General features: G+C 33.0%; 1 protein-coding gene across 1 annotated transcript in view; it reads right to left on the bottom strand.

Moving 5' to 3' along the window:
* Window positions 1-3,110: 3,110 nt before the first annotated feature.
* Cadm2 (cell adhesion molecule 2) overlaps window positions 3,111-22,841 on the bottom strand; it is a 165,017-nt gene continuing 145,286 nt past the window's right edge. Inside the window, exons 7-8 of the mRNA XM_042676875.1 lie at window positions 7,137-7,262; window positions 3,111-5,888 (exon numbers count right to left, since the gene is read on the bottom strand). Coding sequence (XP_042532809.1) covers window positions 5,770-5,888; window positions 7,137-7,262 — 245 coding nt within the window. The 3' untranslated portion in view covers window positions 3,111-5,769. The remainder of the gene's footprint in view (window positions 5,889-7,136; window positions 7,263-22,841) is intronic.

Raw genomic sequence — 22,841 nt, 5'->3', positions numbered from 1 at the left:
TGCACTGAAAAGTCCGTGTAGGAATCATTGCTGCTTTGACCCTGAATGTGGGAAAAGTGCTTAAGTGCTGAGCCCTGGTAGGTTTTGCTTTGCCCCTGCAAATCATATATTTTTAAACTTGACTTCTTTTGAAATATACAGTATATTTCAGAGGGGAAAATAGCTTGTTTTCTTTACATCTTTTTCACATTTGGGCCCATTCTCTCCAAAATAATCATACATTTCTTGGATATATAGATATATAGATATATATATATACACACACACATAGATGTATATATATACACACACATATGAAAAAGATGGTAAAGATTCTATCATGTATTGATTTTTAACCTACAACTTAACATAGCCACATTTCACTTCAAGAATAACTGATAGATTCACCACCAAATCTGAGAAATTTATGTATGCTTTCTTTTCCTAGAGGAAAATATGGTCATAAAATAAAATTTTCTTTTCAGTTATTTAAATCACCCATTGAAAAACAAAATTATATTGTGCCTAAGTAGACAAAATATATTGGTATTAATGGCAATACTTTGCATTTTCAGGGTTATCTGTTAATGAGGAGGCAGTTTAAAAATATTTTTTGTTTACATAGATAACACTTCTTAGGAAAATAAATAATATACATGATTTTCACTTAAAACGCAGCATTGATTTGTAAGAAATTGTTTCCTTTTAAAAAATGAAATGAAATATCAGATCAGACTGCAAAGTGTTGCCTTTCAAATTATTTTAAAAATCACAATTACATTACAGTGAATATTAAACAGACATGTAAACTATCCTTACCAAGTGATCATATTTTACCTATAGGAAAAGTTAACGGTAGAGAGAAGGGAAACAAACGCAGATTCATACACCATAGAATACACTACAAGAAGTTGGCTTTTGAGATTTCCCAGCGGGCGGGGAGTGCATTGTTATGAAAAATCCCAAAATAATGCTTCCTGGGATATCTTGTAAATATTTATTTCCTCTATTTATATAGCCCATGTTAAAAGTGAGAGGTAGAAGGATTATTGTAAGTATGCATGGCAGAGAAATTACCAGCTATATCCAATAACTATTGCATTCAATATTAATAACCTCAATACATAAAATGCTGATGATTTAAAAATCCATTCTTATTGATGACCCATTTAACACACTTTCTTATCTTGTTACTTTAATGCATTGCCTTTGGAAGGGTATAAGTGCAAAGGGTATGTTTGGGTTATAATAGGGATAGAAAAGAGAAAAAATGAAAACCCACACAATTCCAATTAATATATAGTTACTTTAACTATGATATGTACCTGATGTTCTTTCATTGAATAATCTTGCACTCAGAATAAGAGTACTGCAATCTAGTAACAAATACACATTTCAAAGAAAGTTTAATCATTTCTATGAGCTTTGAATCAAAGTTTAATGCCAGATTATTTCTTTCTCTATAGTAATGCCAAAAACTAAACCAAACAATTTTATTATGTTACATTAATATTTAAGAAACAACTTTTTGAGTTAGGTGTGTTTTTGAGTTATGTATTAGTATATGAAATGTGAAGGGGAGCAAACTCTTGGACTTTGTTTAAGAATTCTTGAAAATCCCTTTGCATTAGGTATCCAGCAATAGAATTGTAGATATTGCACTGAATCTATTTCAGTATTGCCAGTGTATATATTTCAAAACAAATTCTATTATCTACACTAAGATTTCCTCTTTCCCAGTATTCAAAATGCATATTATAATTACATGGGTTTCCAACATCCATACACAGCAAGTACAAGATAATTACATGTACATATACTGTAGTTACCTATATTTTGCATAGTTTTTAGTGTGTACTTTGTGCCACTTAACAAAAAGCATTACTCATCAGTAATTCTCATTAGGTGTCTCATTTATTTCAACTCTGATTACAGTTTAAACTCTTTTCGTTTTTAATATTCATCATAGATTGCCATTTGCAAAACAGAATAATAATAACAGAGTATTTTAGAGGGTTCTAAGTAATTATATGTACCATGAGAAAGTTGCAGTAAGACATGAGGTTTTGCATGTTCTCCACAATTAAAAAAATAATAAAACAATGTGAAATTTGATATTTGTCATCCACTTGTCATTATGTCCAAAATAAAAGAAGAAAGCATTTTTCATGTTCCCCTTGGTAACACTTTGCAATAAGTGGCACTAAATTACACTATAACTGCTATGTTACATGGAAGAGCCATCACTGTGAAACAGCTGTACATGTGCCTATATGGAACCTCAATGCTGTTACAATCATGAGTACATAATTACAAGTGAGCCTGTCCTTTTCACTGAGATATCTATACTTTTATATCGAAACAAAAATAAATGGATGTTAGCTTCTTTTCCATAATGAGGAAAGTTAACTTTCTCTATGTTATTTTAATTGTGGAGTGTCAATGAAAGAGTAAGCATCTTGAATCAACATGAGATCATCCAGTTTCTATATTAAGCTCCAATATCAGGTTCCTTAAACTGCTTCTTGGATTTTCTGGTGAAAGAAAACAAGTTGAAGTTTTCTCTCTCTCTCTCTCTCTCTCTCTCTCTCTCTCTCTCTCTCTCTCTCTCTCTCTCTCTCTCTCTATTTTTTAGTCTATCTCTGTCTTTTCTATTCCACTTCTTCTCATATTGCCATACATACACACATTCACACACATTCACACAACTTCATCATCATCAATACTCCATTTGACTGTCTTTACCCTTCTACTCACAAACTTTTCCTTTTCTTATGAATTTTGATTCTACCTACGACATTAAAAAATGGAAAAGAGAAATGTTGTTTTGATCAACTTTTGATGGAGAACAATCAATTTACACTGTAAACAGTACACTGGCAGAGAATAGCTATTTTTGGTAAAGGACAATGATCCATATTCTACTGGGTGTGTTTGCACATGCATTCCATTGAGTCTGTAGCTACTGTGCTCACTTAGCAGAGACAAGTGGCTCTTCCTGTCTACAGTGTGTGCATTTCATACTTCTCAATGGACACATGTCCCATTTAGAAATCTTATCTCTTTTTAGTTTTTTCCTGATCTGTTGTGATGGACATAAACATGATTTTTAGAATTGATTTCATTTGTGAAAAGTCAAATCACTTTTAATTATTGGAAGGATATTTCATTCATTCTTTTGTCCTATTGCAGAAAATGATATCAATTCAAACTAAGTATATCAAATTGAAAACATTTCCATAAATTTCAATCTATTTTTTATGAGTTCTAATAAGATTTTTATATTACTCAGAGGGGTTAAAAAGAGTCAAAATTTGAAATGTAACCAAGTTTGGAGTTCTAATTTTACAAGAGCCATAAATAAGGACTGAGTTATTTAGGCAACAATTTAGCAGTTGGAGCCAAGTAGAATATAGATGAAATGAAGAGGAATGTAAATACAGCATCGATGAAGAGGAGCAATTTTGTAAGTGCATCCTGAAATTAGGCTTTAAATAGTAATTGATGATGCAGTTTATACAGAATACTTCTGCAGTAAGAACCCTTTTATTTTGTACTAACAGGATGAATTTTGCTTTGTGGAGTCTTTCTAAATATTATGCATTGAAAGATATGAACAGTATAAACCTATTCTAGTTTCAATGTGTCTAGTAGCACCTACCTGATTCTCTCAAACTACCATACTATATTAACATATTATTGCATTTTTCCACAGATGGTATGTAGTGAACTGTAAAAAACAAGCATGCAATCACATCAATGCAGACTTATTTCCTTAAAATGTCATACTGTATATGATTTATTATGTTAACACTCAACCACATCATATTATTTATGTTCTGTATATTTTGAAAAAAGTGCTGCTTGACTGACATCGTCCTTTATCTCTTGTACGAAATCAACAAGATAAATGCTTCAACAATCAAAAAACAACAAAAAACCCTGAAAAATTCTAACATTATCCTTAAAGGTTTATACTTTTCTGATAAATAACCTAAGATACAGCACCTTCGTCTTTCATTTTGTATTAATACATGATGTTGTACTCAACCATTATCATTCCCCGCAAAAATATATTCCAAGGTATTGTTTTTAAAACCCTAAGCCATCATACTGTCAGATGTCATAAGAATAGCAACCATTTTGTCATATTTGTTTTTTTCTTAAAGGTGCAGTGCTTATAAATGGGAAAATATTTTTAATCTAACTGGATTTTTAATTTAGCATAATAGAAATTTACTGAAAACTAATCTAGCGATATTGCATTTTACTAGAAGAAATAAGACTTTAGACTGACTCTGTGTCATATTTAAGAATACAGCATTTCATAGTGGTTAAATACACAATTGTTTTTAAATAATCCAGAGAAAGAGACTTTCACCTTGGAGTTAAAAGCATGGCAGAATTTCTCTATCACTCACTGTGTCATAAGTTTGTACCTCACAAAATGCATAGACAGGAATTTAATATAAAGAATTAGTTCATTTATACAGAAAACATATCTTGAACACTTTTTTGGCAAATCAACATAGGTCAGCAGATCTAGAACTGCCAAATCAAATTTTGTAAGTTTTTAGCAAACTAAAAGTTTATTTTTAGGTTATTATTCAACTGTGGTTGTAATTGAAAACCTGAGGCTGTGCACTGGTTGTTAGCTTAAAATTACCTTTCCTTAGAACATTGTGCTTCCGTTGTATAACAAATAAAAATTAACAAGAACTAGAAAAATTTGTTGTTGAACAGTGCGAGGACATACAGACAAAAATACTAATACATGTTATCTACTCATAATATTGACTTAAGTAATATCTAAAGAGATCGAATGGACATTAGAAAATGCTTACTTATGACTGAATAACCTACAGCCAAAAAAGTTAAATATGTATCAAATAATGTTTAATTGGATTTATTATATGCACTATATACAGATACTAAAATGTCTCAAAATTGTGCCCTATGGATACTTCGGTTTTGTTTAGGCAGGTGAGTCTGGATGGAGCAAATAAATTATAGTTTCAAAGAGAGAAATGAATGAAATTGTTGTGATTCCCAAAGTAGTTACACGTTTGGAATAATTTATTGGTAAATGAAGCTACAGTAACCTAATGATAGGGTCTATATAGTTCTATAAGATATCATGTCATGATTATATCCATACACATGGCTCCTGTATCAAACTCTCAATTTGTTAAATAGTAAATTGATACAGCATTACCAGTATAATCTCAAACACTCAGTAAACTACACTACAGTGTTTTCAGATTGTGTTTTCTAGGGCATATGTTTCCAAAACATGTCTTTGAAGATAGACAAGTAGAAAACATTGTAAACCTCTAATCTTCGATTAAACTTAAGTATATTAGGTCTTTACCTAATCTTGTTACTGTGAAAGCTGTCCAATGGTAAACCAATAAATTCTATGATTTAAAGAAAAGCATGGAGGGTGGGGAACTGCTGCATACATTTTTTTTCAATGTATAAAAACAACTCAATATCATGATCAGAGGAGATGATTAACATTGTTAAGGCTGTATATTCAAGCACTGTGTGTTAAAACAGCAATGGTGTGAAATTTAGGCAGTAGGAATGTCCTGCATTATGGATGGTACTGTAATTAAAAAATGATGCTTTCAACAACTGATTGTTGGCATACACTGGCTACTGATAGCAGTACAGTATGGATGTTAATAAAAGTAGCAGAAGATGGTAGGAATGATTTTCTGAAAGATGATAGCCAGTTTTCTCCAGCAGCCAGCCGGGTAAGGAAAACTCAGAACTGTGGCCTGAATTTTAAATGAAATACTCTTTTTTCTCTTCCGCATTGACTTGGCTGCCTTCAGCATTGATAATGGCTGTGTCAGCATCGGGCGCATCTTCAGCTCCTTTAGCTTCATTCGTTAGATAGGTTCCTGTGGATATGGAAAGAAACCATGTTACTTCTAGAAGTCTAATAAAATAACCAGCAACAAAACTAGATTTGTTTCGTAAGGAATTTTGGTTGAATTCCTCACATGTTGGAACATATTCTGAGATGTAATAAACTACAGAAGTCGCCCTTCTATATTTGGGTCTCTTCTTTTAGTTTTCGGCAGGTGTAGCTATGGGAGAGTTAATGATAGGGAACAGCCAAACTGCAATGGACATGGCATTTTTATTTCTTTAATGATTGCTAAAGAGTACATAATAATGTGGCTGTAGGAATCAGAATCCTTTGTAAACAAAGATGAAGCTAATGATCATGCCAAATGTGTCCCATTCACTTTCGTAATTCTGCTTGAAAGCAATGTCAATATGGACTCTTTTCCATAACAAAGAATGTTACATAGTTCTTTCAGTAAAAAAAAAAAAAAAAGTAATATGACTGGCCACTTGTGTTTCCATAAACCTGTAAACAATACACTGACCACCTAGTTAGAATTGAAAGTTTAGTCCTAAAGAAAATTTAGAAAGTCATTTCATTCTTTAAGTCATTTTTTATTCAACCTTGGACTGGCTTAGTAAAATACTGTTTAGAAAATTGTGAAAGCTCACAAATGGGCTTCTGGTGTAGGGGGGGAAAGAATAAAATATCATAATTTATCTTAAGGACTAAAATACATCTAGAAGCATCTGTTTGTTTGGTTCTTTTTGTGTTTCTATAACAATGAGGACATTTTAAAAATCTTGTGTAATATTATAGATAACCTATTAGTGGTATGTTTTACTTTAAAAAGGAAATAATAGAATATGAATGATATGACCAAGAATATCCTGAAATAATTTAGTATAAAAACCATTCCCTCCTCCTTTCTTTTTTTTTTTTTTTTGGGGGGGGGGGTCCGGTCGTGGGGCCTGAACTCTGGGCCTGGGCGCTGTCCCTCAGCTCTTCAGCTCAAGGCTAGCGCTCTACCACTTGAGCCACAGCGCCACTTCCGGCTTTTTTCTTTTTGCTTATGTGGTGCTGAGGAATCGAACCCAGGGTCTCAGGCATGCAAGGCAAGCGCTCTACCACTGATCCACCTTCCCAGCCTCATCCCTCCTCCTTTCTTTTATACACATATATACACGTAGATGTATATACATATACACACATACATGTATATCTATCCATCAAATTTTAAGCCAATTTTAGAATTTTGTTGTCCTAATGAAGGGCAATCTCTTTCATTATAACATACCTTTATGTCTTGCCAGATATCGACCAAGCAAAAATATAGAACAGAGTGTGACAAACACAACTACTGCCACTATTCCTCCTATGAGGGCATGGTCAGGACCATTCTGGCCAGCCAGGGAATTGGGATCTGGAAGAAAGAAGAAATATTGTTATAGTTAGTCTGTCTCAATTAAGTCAAAAGACACATATCTGTGCAAGAATGAATTATGTGAAAAATAGCACATTTTTGTAAAATAAAATTGTGTTGTTTGTTGCAACACTTATCCAGTTAGCAAATATATATTGTGTGCCAATAAAGTACAGCATACCTGAGAATATAACATCTGACATATTAGCTACTTACTATTGCCATAAGGCTTACATGTTAAACAAAAGACTTCATAAACAAGTGCATAGTACATGACATGATCTTTTATATTCATATGTTCTTTCATGATCCTTACTTCTATTTGAAAATACATGTCTGTATTGTGTGTATGTCTATTTGGTGTGATAAATCCAATTATGCCATTTGCCTCTGTGTGTGTGTGTGTGTGTGTGTGTGTGTGTGTGTGTGTGTGTGTATGTGTGTGTGTGCTGGTCCTGGGGTTCCTGGGGTTTGAACTCAGAACTTTGACACTACCCAGAGCTTATTTTTGCTCAACCATTGCTCAAGTAACATTCTATCATTTGAGCCACAGCCCCACTTCTGGCTTTCTGTTGGTTAATTAGGGATATTCCTGGACTTTCCTCGTCATACTGGCTTTGATACTTGAATCTCAAGACCTTAGTCTTCTGAGTAGTCATGGTTACAGGCATGAGCCACCTGTGTCCATCTCCAACTATGCTATTTGAAAAATAAAATTATGTCATTGGAAAATCTAGACCTAAATATGTATATTGAGATTTATTATCATGTTAATATTATTTCAAGATTTGGAAATAGAAATCATCTTATAAATATGTTAGAAACAATATTTGATGTTGGTATAATTTGTGGAGGGGAAGGGAAAAAACAAATCATTTTAATAGGGATACAGGTGGACCAATTGCAATAATGAGAAGTACAAGTCGTTATGTTGAAAAACGAACTTTACAACTTTGGCTGAGGTAGGAGGTGGGTGGGAGTGGGTAGGGGGAAGATGGGAAGGGATGGGAAGGGGAAACAAAGGAGGAGGCAACAATGCTTGATAAGAAATGTACTCATTACCTTGCCCATGTAATTGTAACCACTCTGTATGGTATTTTCACTATATGTATATATATATATATATATATATATATATATATATATGAATGATTTGGAAATAGAGAAGACTCCCAACACTTAATCCACATTTAAGTCTCAAGTGATTTCTTCCTTTAAGTTCAGATAAGAGTTCCACTATCATTGAAGAAGACTGAAAAGCTGCTGTAATTAATCAAAGTGAAAAAGTATATTGTTGATAAGATGGGGAAGACAATGTACAATATGGAAGATCACATCTTAAATGTATAGTCCAAAATAAAGTGATTAGAATAAAACAAGTTATTAATATCCTTTTACATTTTCTTTAGTATCACTGGAAGGAGATAAACTCAGTAATAGATGGAGAGCTTTCAAGCATAAATATAATGATCAAAAGAAATTCTAAATGTTTATGTTTTTGCAAAGTTTGGAAAATAAGTGGTATATGTCACATAATAAATAAAAACAATAATTGAAATTTTGAGCAAGAGAATCCATTAAGTCTGTTTAATGGCAAGGATTATATTAAATGTATTTTCCTATGCTTCCCAAGTCACATGTTGCAAACCAGTCTCATGGACTACTTTTACTGTGAAATAGTATCTAGGGGAAGGAGAAAGCAACAAAGAAAATTGGTTTGTCAATAATTCTTTCAAAAAACTTAGAGTGTGATGATAGAAACATGTATCTGACAAATATATTTAGAAGTATTGTGTGCTTTTAATGGAACTATTGTGTCAAAGAATCATATATCTAGACAGAAAAATACTGACTTGAAAGTTTTGACTATAGATCTTCTTTGTGTGTGTGTGTGTGTGTGTGTGTGTGTGTGTGTGTGTGTGTGTGCATGCATGTGTGTATGTAATGGGGCCTGAATTCTGGGCCTGAGTGCTATTCCTCAGCTCTTCAGCTCAAGGCTAGCACTCTACCACTGAGCCAGAGAGCCACTTCCTGCTTCTTTTGCTTATGAGTAGTCCAACCCAAGGCCTCATGTATGCAAGGCAAGTACTCTACCACTGAGCCACCTTCCCAGCCCCAATCATGAACACTTTATATACTGAGTATCTCTCAAAACTGAACATTCAGTGGGAAAGGAGATTTAGGGAATACTTTTCAAACAACTCATTTCTTGAAACTAAACCCTAAGAAGGGGTAATGCTGCATCAAAGGGCCTAGATGTTTTGTAGAGACTTTTGAAATATAACCAAAATCTATTGTAGAATCAACCTTCCTGGGAAATTTCCCTTTTTCCATGTATTGCTCACTTTAGATACTATAATTAAAATTTTTATGCCAATCTGGTGCAGTAAAATGACATATTAATTTAAATATTTTGGCAATACTGGAGTTTAAACTCTACTATTTGAGATGTCCCACTGGCTCTAGTTTAAATATTTTGGATTTAGTTCATTGAAGGTTTGCATAATGTCTGCATATTTTTTGCCACTTGAGGTAATTAATTTTGAAATACCTACCTAAGCAGTTCATTCATTTTTGTACTCAAGGTTTCTATTTTAGCAACTTGTTTCACAAAAGGATTAACCATTTTTAGCATTTTCTATTTATTATCCATTTGTGGTATTCTCAGTGATACATACTTCTTACCAGATTTTGTATAACAGCAATGGAAACATTTCACCCATGATAAAATTACATGCATCTAAATCTATATTGTCACCTTACACTTTCACTATTATATTTAGTCCTTCTGAAATGCCTTTCTGTCTATGATTTGGTGTTAATGCATACAATTATATTGCTGGAGTTTAAACTCAGAGCCTAAATTTAGTAGGAAAGTATGTAATCACTTGAAATATGTATCTACGTTCTTTTCTTCTTTTCCTCCTCTCTCTGTCTTTGTCTCTTTCTCTTCTCTTTCTTTTCTTTTCTTTCTTTTTTTTTTTTTGTGCTGTTCTTGTGGCTTGAACTCAGTGCCTGGACACTGTCCATGAGCTGCTTTTGCTCAAGGCTAGTCTTCTACCACTTAAGCCACAGCTCCTCTTCTGTCTTCTGGCATTTGTGGTAATTTTTTAGAAGGAAGAATCTCAGGGATTTTTCTTGCCAGGGATAGCTTTGAACCATGATCCTCAGATCTCAGACTCCTGAGTAGCTAAGATTTCTGGTACCTTTTTTTTCTTCTGTAATGTATTTTCAGGTAAGGTCTCCTGCTTTTACCCAATAGTTGGCCAGTTGTCATTGGTGATTCTCCTACTTCTACTATCAAGGAGCTGGAATTACAGGTGTATAACCCATCTCCTTTTCATTTGGTTCAGTCTTTTTGGACAATTACTTGTACTGTACATAATTTATTTTATCAGAAATTTTACATGGTTTTTCATAACTTGGTCATCTATGTACTATGTTTTTGGGTATTTGGATTTGTTTGTAGGTGAAATATGGATTATGATATTATACTTCCTGGGTAGAGTGGAGAATGAGCTTGGTGACACAGACTATCATTTTGATTGACAGCTTTCCCTGATTTATTTCATTTTTTCCCTTTCATTTTCTATATTTTCAATCTCATGGCTTAATGTCAGATAATATAGTTTAATTAAGATAATTTTTGATGATTTTTTTCCAATGCTAGGAATCAACGTCAGGGTCTTGTCCATCTAGGGCAAGCAACCTGATATTGAGACTTATTCTTAACCCATCACATAATATTTTAGCCTTTCCTCATATACAGTTGAGTTTAGGATGAAAGGACAATATGATCTATTACAATTTATTTCAGATCAAAGTAATCTTTTCATGCCCCTTATTACATTTATAGTTTCCTTCATTTCATATGCACTAATAGATATTTTATGACTTTTGGGTAATTAATCACACCAATATTAATTTGGCTGTATCCATTCTTAGAACCTGGGAAAGAGACCATCCATAAAATCGATAAAAATGTAGCCCAGTAACTTTTAAGATTGCACATGCACTTGAGGTATAGAGAATGCTATTTACATGTCTACTGGTAAATATGTCTTTTTTAATGACGCATTACTTATTTCTGGATCTGATCTTTTAAAAAGAATGTTATTGTGGCTCTAAGATGTTAAGATTTTGTTTTTAAATTTTCCTTTGCCATTCCTGAGGCTTGAACTCTTGGCCTGGGAGCTGTCTCAAACTTCCTATGCTGAATGCTAGCACTCTACGGCTTTAGCCACAATGCCACTTCCAGTTTTCTATGATAGACTTAGAGATAAGAGTCTCACAGACTTTCCTCCCCCTGTCTGGCTTAGAGTTGCAATCCTCAGAGCTCAGCTTCCTGAGTAGCTATGATTACAGGTATGAGCCACATGCACTCATCTTAAAGATTTCTGTTTAATTTTTCTTTTTAACAGTTAAAAACAAGACACCAAATCAAATAAATACTATATGAACAATGCACAAATAATAGATAGTTGAAATGACCACATCCTAATGAGAATTTCTTCCATATCCTTTTTGTCTCATCCATCTCTGACTGTCATAAAGATAGAATATAAAGTACAGCCTTCTCTTCTGAAGTTTCATAACAGGAAGATAAGACTGCATTATTATTCATATAAATTCACCACACATCTTTAAAGTACCTTATTTGCTCTCCAGTGTTAATGATTTTTCTGGAGTGACCCTGTGATCACCAGAATGAGTCAGTTTCAAGGGTTTTTCAAGGTATTAGTGTTCTTTTAAAAAATAATTACAATGCAATATATATATATATATAATACATATAGAGCAATATATAGATATATACATAAGTATAGTAAAATTAGAGCTTTTTAATATCTTTTATTTTATTTTATTTATTTTATTTTATTTTATTTACTACAAAGACAAAGTAATGTCAATATATGATATTTAGAGTTAGAAATTGCTCTATTTGAAAGAGTAGAAAATAACATTAAGAAATAAAAAAGAAAAGAAGTAACCAACCCTTTGGGTTGTAGAGTGCTACCAATGAGCAAAAGCATCAGATACCGAGTTTGAGAAGCAAAAAAAAAAAAAAAAGAAAGAAAAAGAAAAGAAAAGAAAAAATGATTAAGTTATAGTCTTATTTAGAATATTAAAATATGAAGAAACATATAGTGCATAATCTATCTGCAAATTTATTTTGCAGATTTCAATTTACCATATTCTTTTTTTTTTTTTGGTCGGCCATAGGGCTTGCACTCTGGGCTTGGGCGCTGTCCTTGCGCTCTTCAGCTCAAGACGAGTGCTCTACGGCTCAAGCCACAGCACCACTTCCGGTTTTCTAGTGGTTTATTGGCGATAAGAGTCTCCCAAACTTTCCTGCCCTGGCTGGCTTTGAACCCTGATCCTCATATCTTAGCTTCCTGAGTAGCTAGGATTACAGGTGTGAGCCACCTGCTCCCGGCCTAACACGTTATTCTTTTATGCAAGTATAAATTGTAATATAAAAATATGTCAAAGATTGTAAAAATCACAGGTGTAAGCTGTGGAATTTTTTTGATTGATTGAAACACTTCTGAAATATTAAGCTAAATGTGAAATAAGAGACCATAAATCAGTTATGTTTATCTCAGGGAAGTTTTTCTAATGTTTAGTTGAAAGTTTGAATCAAGGATTCTTAAGTGCTCCACCACTTTAGCCTCTCCACATGTGTGCACACATATGTTTCATACAGTCAAAATTATCTGTTAGTTACATAAGAAAAAAGGAGGGTAAATGGGATGCCATGAAGAACAGTAAGTTTCCAGTTTGGAGCTCCTCAAAAGACTGACTGAGGATCTCTCATTCACTCTAGAGGGCAACTGTGAACATTCTAAGGTCAAAACTAGCTGAAGAGTTGACTAGAGGACGATTTGTATAAACTAAGAGTGGTGGAAAACCTCTAGTGGAAGCCTGAGGGTTAAGGATTACATGAGAGAATACATTGTTAACTCTTCCATCTGTGTCAGGTCTTTTATTATAAATCATTACTTCATTCAATACACAGAAACTGCTGACTCAGTAGCTTTGATGTTTGAAATATTCAGAAATAATAATGAAAATCATGTTTTAATATCGTGAAGATGACTCAATTTGAGAATAAGAACTGATGGAGGTAATTAGTAACATTTAATTTTTGCACAATTATAGTCTCCTTTCTTTTATCATGATAAAGATTCTAATGTCTGTCCTATTAAATAATCACTTGCCAATATTCCTTTTTCTTACTGTAAGATGTTTTTTTCTTTTTCTGTTTGCAAAATTTCAGACAATAGTGATCAGTTTTTCATGAATTATTTAGATCAAGAGCTCACACATTGGATTAATTCACTCATGTTTCATCTTCCCTAGATATATGTTTTCTTGAAGATAAAAGTTGGACCATACACTTGTAATACAGCTGCAACAGCAATTTTATAAAATTCTTAGAATCAAACTACTTGAGCGGGTAAATTGATAATATTAAATTCTTACATGGAATTCTAGAAAAATTGGATTTTTATATCTCAATTTATTGTGTTGAGCACTGAGCAATGAATCATTGTTCTTTCACAAACTAAATATTATCTAAACACTAAATACTAAGTTTCCATTTAAATAACATAAAAATTAGAGCTCAGTAGAAAAATGACAGCCAGATTTTCATTTAATTCCTGTTTAGAATAATCTGATTTGATATTAGATCTGGAATTTTTCAATGTAGCTATGGAACTGTTTATCCCTTTTTAAAGATAAAGTGTTTCACAGAGGATTGCTGTAACAAAAACAGTGGTAATATTGACGAATCATTTATGGGAAAAAAAAACTTTGGCAGAATATGAAATCAGCAAAGCTCCTGGAGAGAGGGCTTCGAAAGAGCCATCTGTTATTATATTTCTGTTCAGTTACTGATTCTGATGAAACTATTTAAGAAAAACTTCAAAGAAGAAAAAACATTAAAATATGTAAATATTTGTCTATGTGCAGTTATTTTCACTTAATTTCCTCTATAATTTCATTATAAGAACTGGGCATGGTGGCCACATGTCTTCAGCCTATAAAGGCTGAATCAGAATTGCAAATTCCAGGATAGGCTAGGCTAAACAACAACCTCATTTCCTTTCAAAAAATAATAAGAAAAACAAAAGCAATATGTAGAGGGACTATAAGTTTATATGAGTTCTATAATATGGTGATATCATACAAGAGATTTTCAATAATAAATTAAAATAAACTCTACTAGAATTCTTAAGCTTTCCTCTTAAAATATATTTATTATAATACATTTGTTTGCACTTCAAGCTGATGAGGGACAGATACTCTGTATTAGCATTTAATCACTATAACAATATACTTGAAATGGTTAGTTTATCAAGAGAAAAGTTTTATTTAGGCTCCTGGTTTTGAAGGTTCCATTCCAAAAGTGGTTACAGTATAGTAATTGCTTTGGGCTCTAATGTACAACAGATGACAATGGCAGACATTGGTGTAGTAGCAGTAGTTTGGTGGGGCAAACTACACATTTGATGCGCCAGGGAGCAAGAGAAAGAGGGAGATATTGTAATGCTTCCAGTATCTTAAGGACTTCTCGCTATCCTCTACCTCCTATAGAGTATCTCCTAGGAGTGCCAGCCTGACACAATCCTTTAATTCACTGATTTTGTAGGACAAAATGAATCTAAAGTATATTATACCCTCACATCTTCCTGCTTGCATTAGTTCGTGCACTTTTGACAATAATTATAAAATCATTGTTTTGTTTATTTGTTTGGATTATTTTCATGAAACTGTTTAGCTTAGAAATACAATCAAGTGATAAAATAGTTATGTATTTTGCTATATATAGTATAGATATAATTTTAATCAGCTTGCATTTATAGAGTCAAAATGTACTGATTTTGAATAAAATATGTACTTGAGTAGTTTACTTAATTTGAGAATTAAAATTAAAATGAGAAGTTGCTTCTCAATTGATGTCTTGGGGAAAAAAAGAGAGAGATGTTAGCAAATTTCCATTGATTTCATTGATCTTTCTCTCTGGAAAGAAAATTTTTCAGCTATGAAGAATTTGTACAACTCCAGAGAAGATTCTCACACCCAGTATAGCAGTGGCAGCATTAGGACCAAGAGCACCTTCATAAAGTATATCACTCTTATCCAACATGCGAGAGAAATTCCCAGAGGATTACTGAGGAGAGAGTGGGAGGAAATTGAAGGAAAGGAATGTTTTATAAAACATTATCTCTAGATGATAATTTTAAAAAATCTATTGGAATCAGTCACATAAATGATCATTCAAGCACATGACACCTATGTTAAATAATAGCACTCCTTCTGATAGAGATCTGAAAGAACATCTCATTCAAAAATGTAAGATCCTAACTCATGTCTTAAGTTGACATTTTCCCTTGCAGTTCCTTCCTCATTAATGAGAGTGGATATATTTCTGCTGTGTCTTTCTCAAAACTGTATTGTTAAAAATAGTTTCCTTTGGATTTTCTATGGTCTGAATATTTGTGTACTTCTAGAATTCTCACCAGAATATTATTTATAGTGGTGGTGAAATTAGGTAGAGAATGAAGAGAATTTGGGAAGTGAAGAAATCACGGTGGCTGTTCTTTCATTAATAGGATAAAACTTTTTATAAAACTATCTTGTCCTTTTATCATGGTAGGACACAGTGAGAATGTCCTATCAGTGACCCCAAAACAGCCATTGCCACAACCAAAGGGTCTGCCTTTGCCTTCACATGTACCTTCTCACTAGCTCTAGGTCTGCAGGAAATAAATTCCTATTGCTCTGATATCACCCAACATATGGGTGAAAAAGTCTTTTGTTAGAGAAGCCTGAAAAGTACTCAGAATCTATGCATGTAAGAACTGTAGATCAGAATCTTCAGAAATAACTGCCGAGTAAAATAAAGCGTCTGAAGTATATTAACATATCTACAATTTGTAACTTTGTTTTGCTTTCATCAGAACAAAAAAAGACTTTTAAATGTGTTCCATAGCACCCAAGTTCTTTTTCTTCTTTGTTGATCTGTGAAGATGGCTGAATTTCACACTGTTGATCCTTGTGTTTTTAACTAGAAATTTCTCTGCATTCATGGTCAATAATACCTACTTCTTTGCACATCACTGGTCTCAGTTTCTGCATACAGAGTGAATACATGGAAACAACTAAGAAAAAAGATAAAAGACAAACCTACAACACTGCCATTTCTCTATTTTGGCAATGAATTCTATGGAAAAAAAAAGATGTATTAGAATGTGTTTAAAGCAGAATGGAATTTCAATGAATTGAAGGCTATGACTTTTGCATAATGTAAAATCTAGAGAAAAAATTATTTCTTAAAGTAAGCAAATATATTTTACATTAAATATTATATTTAAATTATGCGTAAGCAGCAGTAGTAAAAAGTTATTTTTAAATGCTCAGAAAATAAAAAAAAGAAACACATACTTGAAAACAAGAATATATACATATAATATATATATATATATAGAGAGAGAGAGAGAGAGAGAGAGAGACCTGACATGCTAAAGCTCTCTAGTCAATACCAACTCTTTCAAATGTCTGTCCAAATATGGAAATGATAGTGACAGAAATAAAACTTTGCAAGGCTAGGGAACTATCACTTGGATAGAAACATGTTTACTTTCAAATGGAACAATAGTCTAGAAATAATTTTTCCTATTATGTGGAATGAAGTAATCAGCCTTGAAGAGACAAAGAACAAATTTTTCCTCTCATATGTAGAAGTTAGATATAAAATACAAAACAGTAATGAAAACTTATATAAGCCATGTGCATATATAACAAAATAAAATTGATCAAAGTATGATAGATGTTATGGTGGTTTACAACAAGGTAATTCTTTTGAATATTTTTCTGACAGTTTAACAAAATGAATATCAGGGATCTGAAAGATGCTTTATATGAGGAGGTTAAGACTCTCAAGGAAAGAGTGGAGGAGGCAGGTAAGGGGAGACAAATGAAGAGAGGAATGGTTGAAGATAATACTCAATGTATTTACATGAAAATATAATCAGGCAATTTGAGAGGATGAGTGGTTTGGTACAGATGAGGGAGATATTGGTGGAAGGGGCAACACGGATCTATTCTCAGGTAAACATCATTTGATATGTTTGAAGCTTCTGTGTCTTCAGTATCAGGAATTAAACAATCAGCTGTTTCAGAAACCATAATACTGATCATAGCAACAGGAATTATGTATACACTGTGACTACAGAATGAACTTTATCATTCACAAAGCAAATGGAAAGCTTTTAAGAAACATACTGTGCCGAAATCATAACACTGTTTTCTATTTAACTATAGATAGCTTGCATACTGCCAGAATTCACAATATCTTATTGTTTTTTAAATTTAAAATATGCATTCAGTCATACTACTTAATGTGTATCCTATGAAACAAAGAAAAATGAGTGGATGAATGAATATTCTAATGATGCTGGAGAATGATGGAAGGGGTGAACTTTATCAAGATGCATTATACTCATAAACTCACATGTGAATTGTAACCTCTTTGTACAACTACTTAAAGATAATAAAAACATAACTTAAAAAAGAAATAAGTATGCAAAATGCAGCTAATGAAGCCTGTAGCAAATTCTTTAGAGGGAATTGCCTTTAATAGTAAAGAATGGCAACTCTGTCTAAAATAGCTCTGTCCTTACTAGTAAAAATGAACTATGATTAGATGTAATATTTTTTTCCTACATGAATACTAATAAGCAGTAGGACCAAATCCTGGATATGTAGGAAATGTAATTATTCATGTTAACAATTATTACGTAGCAATTTATAGACCATTATAAATGAAAAGATACACCCGACGTAAGATTCATCCACTGAAGCCATTTAAAATAAAGGAAAAAATTTAATGGCAACATTAAAATACTTGTACTTTATATTCTAAACTATGTCTTAAAGTCATAAGCGTAGCATTCTGAAATCTTTTAAAGTGATACATAATATTAAGAAGTGTTCTAGAATTTTTTAAATAAAGGTACTATACAAAGGGGTTGCAGTTACATGAGGAGGGTAATGTGTACATTTCCTCTTATCGAGCATTATTACCTTCTCCTTTGATTTTCCCTCACCATCACTTCCCTCCCCACCTCCCCAACTCCTCCTTCTTTCCGCTCCCCTCCCAACATTGTAAAGTTCATTTTCAACATAGTGTCCTGTACACCTCATCGTCACAATGGGTCAACCTGCATCCCCATTTGAGCATTCCGCTATACCTCTTCCCCTCCCCAAATTACAAAAATGTATATTCAAGATGCAGAAAACCGGAATCAAATACAGTGAAAACAGGGGTTATAACATGGGGGAAGAACTTCCAAAAGAAACAAAAGAACTTTGATAACAGCTTTATCTTTCCTCTCTTTAAACAATATAAAGTATATGCAAATAGAGCACATTCTGTGACTCAGAACCTCATGTCATCTTAATGGTTCTTAAAATTTAACACATTTATTTCTTTTTCTGTTGTAATTATTTACCTTCTCTCCACTTATCCCCATATAAAATCACCTTTCTGAATTATTTTCCGAAATATGTCCCTAACCAATAGTTGAAATTGTCTTCAAGATAACCGATGGAGAAAATGCAATAACAAAAAAATAATCTGTAGATTTTTTGAAAGTCCTCTTAGAAGGTAACAACTCAGTACCATAAATGGTTGTATGATTTTTTTTGTTGATTAAAGCATAATTTTTAAATTAGACACATCAAGATACTGTAAAAATTAAACACATCAAAATACGGTAATTCTTTTAGTGGCCATAATGGGTCTGTTGCTATAAACCTAAAATAGAAATCAAATGATGCTTAACGTAATTTTTCTTCTTTTGGGGGGGAGGGATGCCTAGTATGGAACTTGAACTCAGGGTCTGAGCATTGTCCCTAAGCTTTTGTGCTCAAGGCTGGACCTCTGTAACTTGAGCCATAGCTCTACTTTCAGCATTTTGTGGTTAATTGGAACAAAGTGTCTTAAGGACTTCCTTGTCCTCAGATAGCTTCAAACTTTAAACCTCAGATACTGACCTCCTGAGTAGCAAGGATTACAAGCATAAAGCAATGATACCTAGCTTAAAGCAATTTTTTAGCAAAACTAAATGTGCCCCCTTAAAAATGTTATTGTAAAGGTTATGTACAGCGGGGTTACAGTTACATGAGTCAGATGAGTACATTTATTTTTGAACAGTGTCATCCCTCCTCATTTTTCATAGTTATTTTTTCCCTCCCAATCCTTCCCCCCAGTTGCATAGTTCATTTCCAACATAGTGTCTAGTGTCACTGATGAAAATATTTGTCACAAAGAATGTAACACTGATTATCAATCGTTTATAGTCTCAAGTAAGATTTTTAGTGTCAAAAAGGCTCAGAACAAACCCAACTCAGTGTGCCTTTCATAATTTCATCCCTATTTGTCCATTGCATTGAGCCTTGGTTTATCCTTAGCAATTTGTTTTCTGTCCAGATCATTTATACTACCGAGTTGTGAATTTCAATTTGGTTGTCTATCTGTCCTTTAAATGGTGTACATTACAGTGTAATCTTTATTTATTTATTTATTTTATTTTTTTGGCCATTGTGGGACCTGAACTCTGGGCCTGGGAAATGTCCCTCACCTCTTCAGCTCAAGCTAGTGCTCTACCACTCAAGCCATAGTGTCACTTCTGGCTTTTTCTGCTTATAAGGTGCTGAAGAATCGAACCCAGGGCCTCATGCATGCAAGGCAAGCACTCTACCACTGAGCCACCTTCCCAGCCCCAGTGTAATATTTACTATGTGTTATATTATTCATGAAATATATCCTTTTCAATGTCTACACTTAAGTGCCATTTGAAGAAACTATTATTCTTAAGAATAGTAACAATAATCACTACTGATTACTATAGAATATACATATACTATAGTATATGCTATCCTTCCTTAATGTAAAAAATGAAATGTAGGCAGGATCCATTTTGCCTTAGAATTAGCACATTAATTCAGTAAAAATTTAGTAATATTTTAGTTTAACATGATTTAAAGAAAAATAGTATATTAAATATTGCTCTGAACAATAATATTTTAAGACATTTCAGAATACATATAATTTATCTTTTTCATTATATCATTTTATCTAAATAGACTTACTGGTCTTCTTTTATTGACAGTCTCATACATTTTCTTTTCTTCTCTTTTTTTTTTTTTTGTTGGTCATGGGGCTTGAACTCTGGGCCTGCGCACTGCCCCTCAGCTCTTCAGCTCTAGGCTAGTACTCTACCACTTGAGCCACAGCACTAATTCTGGTTTTTTTGAGTGTTTTATTGGAGATAAGAGTCTCACGGACCTGGGCTGGCTTTGAACTGAGACCCTTAGATCTCAGACCCCTGAGTAGCTAGGATTACAGGAGTGAACCACCATTGGCTGGCACATTTCTTTTAAAACTTAAAATTTTCAAAATTATTTCAGAAAATGCTATATTTTTAATAAACTTATGCAGGAGGAGAAATAAAATATATATACATGTATAGTTTTATATATACATTATATATGTTATTTAATTGAAAACAAAAAAATATTATTTTAAGATAAATATTTTAAATGATTATAAAGATGTAACACTAGGTTTAATTCTTCCATTAAAACTAATCTATAGTCTGGCACTAGTGGCTCATGTCTATAATCCTAGCTATTCAGGAGGTTGAGCTCTGAGGATCATGGTTCAAAACCAGGTTGTTTAGTTAACCACCAGAAAACTGGAAGTGGTACTGTAACTCAAAGTGGTAGGGTGCTAGCCTTGAGCAAAATTGCTCAGAGATAGTTCTCAGACAATGAGTTCAAGACCCATGACAGCAAAATAAATAAATAAGTTGATAAATAAATAAATATACTAATCTATAGAGATCATCTTCATCTTAGATATTCTTTCAATATATTTTGCAAATACATGCATGGTTCAGCATTATTTATTATGCCATAGTTGCAATTATAGTCAACATTGAACCATTCAGGAAAAAAGCAAAACAAACTGGTGATACATAATTTTCCTAACTAGAAAATTCTGTATTGATATCTCATTGATATCTTCCTAATGTAGAGAACCAGTCTAAATACATGATTTTCCCCTGAATTTATGTATACCATGCATGTGAGTTGTGAGATCATATATGTGGATATTGATATTTCACCAATTTGTACCCCATTCCTCCCAGTTATCGCTCATAGGAGTGAGCTTCTGAGGAACATGAAAGAATAAGAGAATAGGCAATGTATTAGACTGAACAAACCTTCTTTCTCTTTGCATTCAAGTTCACTAAGATTTTTTATCTATCTCTAGTCCTTGAAGTCCACTATGACTTTCAGCAATACTATAGTCTCAGCAGTGATAGATGTAAAGTCTACCCAAAGAGTTAAATCTATGTCAGTTTGCAACTGACAAACTCATTTCTTGAGTTCTCCTAAGACACTAATAAGATCTTGAATCAAAGGTCCAGTGTAATTACCAAGGGTATTTCAGAATAAATAAATTTGATGAATGCATCCATTTGGCTATTGATCAAAGATGTGGAGAGAGGTTGGTTTCCAGTGATACTTTGAAATCTGTCGATTGTAACAGTCCCTGATGTCTTTCTATAAATGATGTACATTGGGGATTACTTGACTTAGACAGACAGAAATGTTAGTCACTTTTAAAGTGTTACACAATGGGAGTTTGTCAGATACAAGCTAATCTTATACTGTTAAGGAAGACATTAAGAAATAATAGAGCCATGTTTATTTTACTAAATGACAATTGTATTGAAACTGTTTGAAGAGGGCAAAGTCAATTTCATATCTGCCAGGAACTGGCTTTGAATGACAGAAAAATATATCAAAAAGGATTGGAAATGAAGGCACCAGATAAATGTTTGGTTATATTTTAAAATAACCAAATTTTGATAAACGAATGAAGCCTAGCTGTTTATTTAAGCAAAGAACATCAACAGTTCAAGGCATTAAAAACAAAACCACATTATTAGACATTCTTACATGTTGTGGTTATTACTCTCATATCAACACATTTAAGTTTCAAGGAAATAATTCTAATCTATTGACTTTTAATTAAAATGCAAAGCATGTTGGGAAGGATGAGGCATGTTTTTAGAATAGGGTAAAAATAAAACTAAACAATCCATTGCAAAAAAAAAGAACATAGTATAGTCTGTTGCAAGTTTTCATGTTATGTAAAATTTCCAAGGAGTGTTTGGGTCTCAGAATTTCACTCTTGGCAACACTGACTGTTTTACTTTTGGAGGTGTGTCTCATGCATTGGAAAAGTTTAGCAGCATGTTTAGCTAACTTGTGACATACTTGTAAACCAACCCTCATATGGACTTTGATTTTTAAAAATGCCCATTTCAATAAATATCATTTTGTATGATCCTATGCCCATAGCTTGTGAGCCCTTTGTGATCCGATCCTAAGAATATTCTCTTCTGGTGTCACTGTGTGAATGTTTAGAGGACTGTTTAATTTATCACCTACAAGTGTTTTTTTGTTTGTTTTGTTTTGTTTTGTTTGTCTCTT

This window comes from Dipodomys spectabilis, unplaced genomic scaffold (genome assembly GCF_019054845.1).
Source record: "Dipodomys spectabilis isolate Male_0828 unplaced genomic scaffold, ASM1905484v1 ptg000032l, whole genome shotgun sequence".
Classification (NCBI taxonomy): Eukaryota; Metazoa; Chordata; class Mammalia; order Rodentia; family Heteromyidae; genus Dipodomys; species Dipodomys spectabilis.
This window is presented reverse-complemented; position numbering and strand designations above follow the sequence as displayed.